The 10,674-nt window shown below is 46.4% G+C and overlaps 1 protein-coding gene across 1 annotated transcript in view; it reads right to left on the bottom strand.

Moving 5' to 3' along the window:
- Positions 1-1,294: 1,294 nt before the first annotated feature.
- The window catches only part of Myo10 (myosin X), a 173,423-nt gene continuing 164,043 nt past the window's right edge, over positions 1,295-10,674 (bottom strand). Inside the window, exons 30-34 of the mRNA XM_055619008.1 lie at positions 10,451-10,587; positions 9,524-9,644; positions 8,625-9,077; positions 4,284-4,475; positions 1,295-2,755 (exon numbers count right to left, since the gene is read on the bottom strand). Of these exons, the coding sequence (XP_055474983.1) occupies positions 2,654-2,755; positions 4,284-4,475; positions 8,625-9,077; positions 9,524-9,644; positions 10,451-10,587 (1,005 nt within the window). The 3' untranslated portion in view covers positions 1,295-2,653. The remainder of the gene's footprint in view (positions 2,756-4,283; positions 4,476-8,624; positions 9,078-9,523; positions 9,645-10,450; positions 10,588-10,674) is intronic.

Below are 10,674 nucleotides of genomic sequence, written 5' to 3'. Positions count from 1 at the left end.
GCATGAGAAAAATAAAGGGCAGTCCCACCAAAGTGAGCCAGGCATGAACATCAAGACTGCCCAGGGCACACTAACAACCCCTACAACAGTGCTTTCAACCTGTGGGTCACAACCCCTTTGGAGCTTAGGGAGCTTGAACCACCCTTTCACAGGAGTTACCAAAGCCCATGGGAAAATACAGGTACTTACATTATGATTCGTAACAGTTGCTAAATCCCAGGTATGAAGTAGCAATGAAAATGATTTTCTGGTGGGGCATCACCACACCATGAAGAAGGGTCGCAGCATTTGGAAGGCTGAGAACCACTGTAGAGTAACCAACTAAATCACCTGGTGTGTAATTTAGCCACTGTGACTGTCAATTTGACAGCATCTAGGCATGTCCGTGAGGGATTTTCTTGATTAGCTCAACTGAGGTGGGAAAAGCAATACTACGTATGCACAGCATTCCTTGGCCTGGAATGACTGACTGAACAGCATCTCTGTTTCCTGACTGGATCAAGCACTGCGCTTTCCCCACCATGACTCATAATTCCTTCAGACTGTGAACCAGAATCAACCTTTTTTGGTCAGATGTTTTGTCACAATTGAAAGAGCCATTAATACAGTCACTGAGGTTGGGGATGATTTGTTATATAGTGAAGCTAACTGTTACAGCAAGTTACATAATTCCTAGTCTTAATCTCAGTATCTCTCTAAAATAGAACTTGCCTCGTGGCTGCTATGACGATGAACAGATGAAGATGGTCATGTCTTTGGCACTAAGCCTGACACTTATGTGGTAAACACTTCAGAAAGAGAGAATTGAATGAAAGGCACGAAGGAAGGAGAGTGGCCAGGTTTGTCTTGTGAGTTTCTTGATGTTTGTTGCACTGTTCTAGTCCATCTTGACAGTGAATTCATAGATAATGCATTTTTTTCCAGCTCAAAGTTCTCTTACTTTCCTAATCACACCCTTCCTTCTTGCTAAGTTGCTCTTTTCATTCCCTCATGGAATAAAACGCTAATTTAAAAAATAGTAAAATTAATAATACCTAGAAGTCTGATCTCTTGTAGATTCATGGCATGGCTTAGCACTGAAGAAATCCTGATCAGCTTCCTAGTTTGAAACAGGAAAACCCCAAAGTTCTTCATCACCCATAACAAATTAATTAATTGTAGTTTATTAAGTGAGTACTGTTAGGCTACTGCTTGGATTAAAAAAGAAAAGCATCAATACTACTTCAGTGTAAAAGTAAACCCCTCACATGATTATTTAAAACTATCCAAATAAAGCAAACACAGCATATTAGCTAATATCTTTTATTGTCAGATTTTCTGAGCCAACAAACACTGCTTTCACATAGTTGTCCATAGGGGATAAGGCAAGTTGAATTTTTCTTTGTGTGGAGACTCATTTGGCCCACCTTTAAAATTTTTCCATATAAAAATAAAAGTCCAAGTCCAGATTCTTTTTCTTCTGGTCATAATTGCTGTTATTTACAGGTGCTGTGTTCAGGCTATCATTATGAACTAGGGATGAAACAACGTGTAAATTTCACTGATGCCTCAGCATTCCTGTTAGGGTAGTTTTAAAGGTTTGCTTGAGGGTTACAGAGTATGGGAATGCAGCAGCTTCTCCCCATATTTCATGTGGTTATATCTGAAATCTATACAGACTGATGATACGAGCTACCCTTCAAAGAAAACAACAAAAAAATTAACTTAACTTTTAGAAATAAAAGACTCCAAAATGACTTCATAGTGTTCTTAAAACAGCACTGGAGCCAGCAGTTTAACAGTGGTTCATAAATACAGTTACCTTTGTGGGCTACAGACCTGTTAGTAATACAGCAGTCACAGGTCACAGCCCTTGCTACATGTAAAACGAAACTGAGTCAAAATGTCTCTTTCCAAAATACAGCAAAGACAGGAGCGTCCAAGCTTTTGATCTGTTAATAAAAACCACCTCGGAGGCTATAACTCTGAACTATTAAAATATACAGACAGACTGTTTACACCATTGCACATCCTCTTCCCTTTGTGTTTAATGCTCACAAAACAATGATTAAAGTGTAGAGTGTGTGGACCTATGCATGCATGGGCAAGCACAGACACTTCAATGAAACAAAGCAAAACGTTAATACATGTCCATGAGGAAGGCTGCCAGCAGCACTCCAACTACCACACTCTGTCTCCTTCCGCTCTGTCTCCCCTCCCCGCTCCCTCACCTTCCCTCATATCCAGGAAATCAGGCTGGGAGGTTAGTGCATAATCAGTGGATTGATGCCCTGCTTCCAAGCTCTGCAAATTCCCCCGAAGAGGAAAGTGCTTCCCCTCAGTAGCACACTTAAGGTCGATTAGGGTCGATTCTGCAAGTTAAGGCACTTCTGGCTGCTTTGGTGGCAGCGTGGTTTTCTCCCCTTTCTTTTTTCTTAAGGCAATATCATCTAGAAGTACTAAAGCTTTAGAAATTGTGCAGACTGTTAAGGTTGACTGCTTAATATGTGATCACTGAAGCTGATGGGGGGAAGGGAGCCCTGGAGACTCCTCCCTCTGACGACTGGTTTCCAAAAGCCCGGGCAGCTGTGATTCCAAAGCTGGGTTCGGACCGGGCACTGGCCTAGGCAGAGAGCGGCACATGAGATCTGAAGGACACGCGGCTGGTTTGTGTTCACCTGGAGCTGCCCTGGCTGCTTACAGAGCGGGTGGTGCTGTAGCGCTTCTTCACAATCATGCTGATGTAGGCTTTCATGAGCTTGGCCACATCCACCACCTGCAGGGAGAGCAGAGCCCACACATGGTCACGAGTCAACCAGGTCCAAGAACTGGCTAAGCAGGGGTCCTCCGACTGTCCTCCATGCAAGAACCAGTAGCTTCCTATGCTAAGAGCAGGCTCCAGACTCACAGGAAGCCAGGAGTACAGTGGACTGTTCCTTCCAACTGACACATGCACCCCCTGGTGGCTCTTGTACAGAAAGCAGTGATTTTATTTGATGCATGCTGTCCAACTTTGCATATCTGTGTGTCAATAGTACACCAGAGCTGGTACCACTAAGGTTCAGACTGTGAGCCTCACTGAAATTGGTGGTGAAATTTGGATAGCGCATCAGCCTTTGTAGGTTACAGTAACTAATTCCAGTCCACTTTTGTGGACACTGCTGAAAGCAGCAGAAGGGAGCCTTAGGGGTCGAGAGAGAGAGACAGCTATGGCCAGCCCCCCAGATGCCTGGCCCATTTCCACTGTAACCCAGTCATTCTTCTGAGCGAGGCTCTTTCACTAGCATCTTCCAAAGATGCTGCTATCACTGTGCCCCCTTTCCCTGGCCAGGCTGTCCTCTTAGCCTGAACCATACAAAGGCATCTTATAGGCTTCTCTTTTTCCTCCTGCCCTTTAATCTCACCCCAACATTGATGTTGGTAAAGCCACTGTTGGACAGTCATTTATATAATTCCAGATTTCATGGTAGGTTACTACCTTCCATGAAATTCAACTAAACGCCACAGTTCAGCGCTGGGACCCTCCGCCGTCATAGTCTTGAGCCCTTTCTTCTCTCTGCATACTTTCCCCACCATCCCACTAACCCTCAGCATTCATCTCCCTGGCCCTGAATGCCCACCTACCCACCATCATCCCCCTTGACCGCTCTTTCCTGGAAGCAGAACCCTTGTGGAGGCCTCATTTGGCTTCTTCATTATTACACTTGCTCAAGTTTGGAGTTGCTAGCACACAAACTCAGTGACTTTTCTGAATGTGAATCAACTATGGCCAGGTGGGAGGGCCTCAGCTCCCTCCTACTCTGTGGATGGCAATGCAGCACAGCCCTTGCTCTCATTTTATGTGTGAGTGTTTTACTTGCATGTGTTTGCGCACAATGTGCTTGAGTAGTGCCTGAAGAGGTCAGATGGTTGTGAACCACCATGTGGGAGCTGGGAATTGAACACTGAACCAGGGTCCTCTGCAAAAGCAACAAGTGCGCTTAACTGCTGAGCCATCTCTCCAGTCTCCAGAGCAGAGTCTGAGTGCTGTGGGTCTTTGCCATAATCACCTACTCTCTGCAAGGTGCTTTTTCTCTTCCTTTCCTGACTCACTCAAAAAAGAAACAAATTTCTGTGCTGTACAGATGGGACAGGAGAAATCTGGAGCCATCTGACTTTGGCTTCAGAAGGGACCACCCTCTATACTGTGCTGCAGACAAGAAACCTGGAGTGAGTTATTCAAATGCAGACACTTGGTCAAAGGCCGCCAGGAGACGGGGGCACTGCTCTCCTCTTTCCCTGTCTGCCCCGCCTCTTCCTCTTACCTCGCTCGTCTCAAAGAGCAGTTCCCGCTCATCAACCACAATCTTGTACGTGTTGGCCTGAGGTGCCCCGAAAGAGAGGATGTGCTCATACTGGAAGACTTCTAATGGTCTGCCCTCTCCACGCTTGTAGACAGACACAGCGTCTGCACTGACACCCAGCCAGAGCTCCTGGGGGAAGCCACCTTCTTTGCACTGTGGGAGCAAGAGTCTGTGTAAGTGAACATTGGATAAGGACAATGGCCACCCAGATGCCCCTCAGTGGAGGAATGGATGCACAAATTGTGGTACATATACACAATGGAATATTACTCAGCAATAAAAAAACAAGGAAATCATGAAATTTGCAGGTAAATGGTGAAATCTGGAAAAGATCACCCCGAGTGAGCTATCCCAGAAGCAGAGGGAGACACACGGTATATACTGGCTCATATAGACATGCAATATAGGATAAACCTACTATAATCTGTACACCTAAAGAAACTAATCAAGAGGGAGGACTCTTGCTAAAATGCTCAATCCCTATCCAGAAAGGCAAAGAGGCTGGACATCAGAAGAAGGAGAAAAGAGGGACCAAGTCAGGAGCCTGACACAGAGGACCTCTGAAAAGCTCTGCCCTGCAGACTATCAATGTAGATGCTGAGACTTATGGGCAACCTTTGGGCAGAGTGCAGGGAATCTTATGAAAGAAGTGGGAAACAGTAAGATCTGGAGAGGACAGGAACTCCATAAGAAGAGCAACAGAACCAAAAAATCTGAGCACAGGGGTCTTTCCTGAGACTGCTATTCCAACCAAGGACTATGCATGGAGATAACCTAAGACCCCTGCACAGATGTAGCCCATGGCAGTTCAGTATCCAAGTGGGTTCCATTGTAATAGGAACAGGGACTGTCTCTGACATGAACTGATTGGCCTGCTCTTTGATTACCTCCCCCTGAGGGGGAAGCAGCATTACCAGCCACAGAAGAAGACAAGGAAGCCACTCCTGATGAGACCTAATTGACTAGGATCAGAAGGAAGGAAAAGAAGTCATCCCCTATCAGTGGACTTGGGGAGGGGCATGCAGGCAGAGGGTGGAGGAAAGGAGGGATTGGGACGGGAGAAGGGAGGGAACCACGGGGAGGGGGGGGATACAAAGTGAATAAAGTGTAATTAATAAAATAAAATAAAAGAACGATGGCCAGAACACATCCTAGAAGCCACAAGGCAGGCACTGAGTCCAGTACTGACAGGTGGTACTGACTGAGGTCAACACACCAGCCAGCACCTAAACAGGAGAAATGGTACCTCAATGCACATCTGGATTGAGTTCTGGCTTGGTAATCAATTTTAGGCTTCTTAGAAAAAAAAAATGGGTAAAGTCCAATGCCTTGCTCTGATGCTCTTCTTCTTCATGATGCCTTATCTCCATTGTGAATTAGCTATTCTATTATGGCCGCCTGAACCAGCCACACAGAAGAAACCAAATAGCACAGAGGCTGGGCAAGCAGCTTAACAACATCACTGTGTAAGCCAGACCTGCTCTTCTGTTTTTAGGTCTGGCCCCATCCTGTCTGGGCTGGTTTATCTAAGATCACAGAGGTAAATTCTCCCTCCCACTGTGTGTTGGCTTTTCTCCACAGTAAGCAGCTATGACCCGATATATGCTTGGTATAAACACACTTCACTGGCCTAAGAACCTCAGACTTGCTTTCACAGAGCAATGGGAGGAGAACGAGAGCCTGGGCAGGGAACAGCATCACAGGAATGATCAGAACCAGAGCAGGAAGGGGTGATGTGAATTACGCCCATTGGAGAGCATGTATAAGGCACAAGGTACCTCATTTCTGCATCAGAGCAGTGGTTCTCAATCTTCCTATTGCTGTAACCCTTTAATTCAGTTCCTCATGTTGTGGTGACCCCCAACCATAAAATTATTTTAGTTGCTACCTCCTAGCTGTAATCTTTTTTACTGTTATGAATTGGAATGTAAATCTATTTCCAATGGTCCTTGTGAAAGGGTCACTCGACCCCCAAGAGGGGCTCGGTCCACAGGCTGAGAACTGCCGCATCAGAACAAACATACCACACCCAGAACAGCACCCTACCAGAGGCAATGGCAGTATCTTGGAATAAGATATTTAGATTTTTATAAAGCTTTGATTTAGGGCATTCAAAGATCATGGTAAACTGCTGCAGTTATAAGCGATCTAGAAGATCATCTGTACAGGGGCTAGGAATGTCATCTGTTCAGAGCGGAAGGGAATGTCTCAGCCTTTTGGGTCTTGTAGTCTCTGGCACTGACTAATCCCTCCACATACGCAAAGAAAACATACAATGGAGGTGGCCGGATTGGACACACAGGCCTGTTTGACAAGTAGCCCTCTGTTCTACACCACTGGTAAAACTTCCTTCTAGTCGGTGGTCTTAAAGGAATTAGTACCGGGTTACGGCAGTGGCTAAACTGCAATAATGAAATTGAAATTCCACGTTATAAGATGCTGTTCCTTCAAGCAGATCAAGAACAAACAAACAAGGCAAGTAAGTGCAGGCTCAGCGCTTCTAACCTGGCCTCTACAATCTGAACTGTCCTGAAATCTGAAACATCCCGATGTGTTGCCTCCATGTGCAGAATGTTTAGACTGGAGGGTAGGCAAGTAACCGAGTGGTGCGGTGCTTGCCGTGTGCACAAGACCCTGGGCTCGTACCCACAATACAAAAAAAAAAAAAAAAAAAAAAAAAAAAGGAAAAGGAAATATGTTTTTCTTTTAAAATTTGGGTCTTGCTGCCTGGTGGTGGTGGTGTGCGCCATTAATTCCAGAAGAGGCAGGTGAATCTCTCAGTTTGAGGCCAGCCTGGTCTACAGAGTGAGTTCCAGGACAGCCAGGGCTACACAGAGAAACCCTGTCTACCCCCCCACACTCCCAAGAAAGAAAGAAAGAAAGAAAGAAAGAAAGAAAGAAAGAAAGAAAGAAAGAAAGAAAGAAAGAAAGAAAGAAAGAAAGAAAAAGAAAAGTAAACAAAAAGAAAGAAAAAGAAAGTTCAATTTTGGCTTTTAATCTCAGCACTTAGGAGGCAAAGGCAGGCGAATCCCTGAGTTCGAGGCTAGCCTTGTTTCCAGAGTTAGTTCCAGGCCTGCCAGAGTTAAACCTTGGAAAAATAGTGGTGGAGAGATGGGTTGATGTGACTTTTAAAATATTTCAAATTCTGGATTATCAAATCAGGGATGCTCAAGTAAAAAAGTTTGTATAAAAATTCTAAAATCTGGGCTGGAGAGATAGCTCAGAGGTTAAGAGCACTGGCTGCTCTCCCAAAGGTCTTGAGTTCAATTCCCAGCAACCACATGGTAGTGGCTCACAACCATCTACAATGAGATCTGGTGGCCTCTTCTGGTACACAGGCACACATGCAGGCAGAACACTGTATACATAATAAATAAATATATCTTAAAAAAAAAATTTCTAAAATCTAAAACTTCAATCTGGAAAATTTCCCCAAGTGTTTTGGAGAAGGTGTACTTAAATCTATATGTTCAAAGTTTCTAAGTGTGTATGTAAGTCTAAAAGCAAGCATTTTGCAAATGCATATTTTAGTATTTAAAAAATTTAATCAATAACTTGGATGAGACAGAGACAGAAAGCGAGTATAAGCCAAGTTGTGCACACCTTTAGTCCTAGCACTGGGGAGGCAGAGGCAGGTAGATGAGGTTAGCCTGGACTACACAGAGAACCTTGTCTCAGGAGAAAAACCACAACAACAGAAGAGTAAGCTGTTTAAAACAAGAGCTGTTTGATGCCTGGTGTGGCGGTCGTGCTTGTAATCTCAGCCCTGCCGAGGTGGAGGCAAGCAGTTTAGGACCACCTTCAGCTATGGGGAAAGTCTCAAACCAGGGTGCCAGGTGTTTATCCACCTCACCAGCAACAGAAGTCAGCCAGACACAAAGCCACAGAGCAGCAAAGGAAAAACCAAAACACAAACCCAAAAACTCTGAGGAGGGCCCAGCAATAGGGCTCAGTGCGTGAGGTACTTGCCTCCATGCCTCAGCACCTTAGTTCACTCGCTCAGTCCCTGGAACTCACACAGAAGGACAGAACTAACTTCTGTCCTTTTCTACACGTCTCTCTCTCTCACACACATGCACACCAAAACTATTTAAGGGGGAAAAAAAAAAAGAACAAAAAAATAAGTTAGAACAAAAAACTTTTGGGACACGAGGCTGTCGATGGTAACTTTCAGAGGGCACAGAGCCACATGTCCCTCTTGCCCCTTTTCCCATAGGAACCTGGAGAGGTTCAGGTTCTGACAGTGTGGTCAGGATGCAGCACCAGTCCACTCAGTGCGGCAATACGGCAATCGCCTCTCACCTCCACATCAAAGAGTGTTGATCCGTAGCCAGGCCACTCCTTGATCAGGGCCATATACTTGGCCATGGCTTGTTCCTGGCTCACTCCCTGCAGTTTCTTCCACTTGTCAATGATATTGGCTCGAGCAGAGCACACTTCTTCCTTAATCCACATGTCCAACATCTGCTCCTCCTCCGCTTTCTGCCGGACCACGGCCCCGGTCCGGAAGCTCCGCCTCAGCGTTCCCTCCAGGAAGCTGGTCCGCCTCTTCTCCAGGCGTTCATAAGGGGTGAATGTTTTGGTGGACTGACTGATGCGAGCTTTGAGTCTCTGCAGGGAATAAACCTCCTCGAGGGGCGGGAGCGAGGTGTGCAGAGTGTAGTCGCCCTGCAGGTACTGGAGTCTCAAGGCAGCCAGCACTTGGAGGTTCTCTTCAGGGGCTGGATGGTGGCCGTGGATGACTGCTTCATGGGCCTGGAGGGAGGTGACAGGTCAGGTGGTCAGGGAACGGCTGAGCACAGTAGGCCCTTAAGGGCGGCTCCCTCACACCAAGCGGACTGTACCCCGAGCATTCCTTTAAGCTTCGATTCCTCCCGGACAGAGCACATCCTACCACTTTCAAGTTGGATTTCCCTCTAGCAAAGATTCCTCCCTCAGCTCGCTGCTTTAAAGCCGAGATCCTCCCCTGTACAGGCACCACCCAACACTGGAGCATCTCTTATTTCCATGCTCTCTTGGTAGTGAGGTTTAAATACAGCGTGTCAGGTTGCATTCTACAGAGTGAGCTGCTAGCTTCTCCTTGCTGGCAAATCTACTGCCCTGTCTGACCCTCAGGACTTTAGCAGTTCATTTACATGGAGTTGTAATGGGCTTCCCTCCTGCCTCCAACAAAGGAATCTGTTTCTCAAAGTTCCTTTTACCTGTTCAAACATAAACGCAAACTCCACGCTGTCTTTTGGCACACTGTCGGTGTCCAAGAAACAATAAAGCTTGAAGTAGAATTTCCACGGCGAGTCCCCAGCTTCTGATGTGGCAGCTAGCCTACAGGTAGAAGTCACAAAAGACTCAGGGCAAGACTAGAAATGGGCCTGGTGAGCCACGGAGGGCTGACTTCCCACAGCTGAGGGTGCAGAGTCCTACCGTGGCGATGGTGGTATGGTGGAAGGAGAGATGACACAAGGAACAGCCATACAAACAAAATAGCAAGACTGTATTTGTCAGGGTTCCTCGGTTAACCGGAGGGAAGGTGCACGCCCCCAGCCTGGCCTCACTTTGAGACAACAAAGAAAAAGCCTTTGGGCAAAGTGGTCAGGCAGGGTCATTGAGGGACCCAGGTGAACTGGCACCATCTAATCTGTGCCTAATCCACAGAAAGGCTGTCTGTTGGTGTCCTTTAAACCACTCTCAGCTACGTTTTCTTAGTTGGAGTTGTTATGAATATCCGGGGGTGGGGTTACCTTCGTATGCCAAGCCCACACAGAGAATATGAGTCCGAGAGACCAAACAGTGAGGTGTGGAAGGGACCCTTCACACTGTAGACACGAGAGCTGGGGCGTTGGCTTGTGTCTAGCCTCATTTCAAAGCTTACTGGGGATAAGGGGAAACCCATCAGTTGTAAAGGGAATGGAATACAGGGGCTGGGAGAGAGGAAGAACGGGGTGATGGGCTGAGGAAGAGCTAAATCAACGCTGAGACGATGGCTTTGTCTGCAAGTCAGGACACACAGGTGGCAGAGAAGAAAAGGTAAACAGAGTAACACAGGTAAAATAAAGCTAAAGCAAACATACACTGAGGCCAAACAGGGAGCGTCACATGTTCTTCCCGCATTTTAAAGAGGAAGAACTTACTTTTCAAACTTCGCCAGAACATCGGCTACAATGGTCCGGCTTTCAATGGCCTTGTCCACCTGCCCGTTGTACTCAAACAAGGCAAACATGTTCCTGCTGTCCTCCATGGCGAGGCCCCGGATCAGCTTCTCCACCACCTAGAAGACATGTTAGCAGGCGCTCAGCTCAGAGGCTGACACACACACACACACACACACACACACACACACACACACACACACACA

This window comes from Psammomys obesus, unplaced genomic scaffold (assembly GCF_907164565.1).
Source record: "Psammomys obesus unplaced genomic scaffold, mPsaObe1.curated_primary_1811, whole genome shotgun sequence".
NCBI lineage: Eukaryota > Metazoa > Chordata > Mammalia > Rodentia > Muridae > Psammomys > Psammomys obesus.
The sequence above is the reverse complement of the archived record's forward strand: the minus strand, read 5'-3'. Positions and strand labels throughout refer to the sequence as shown.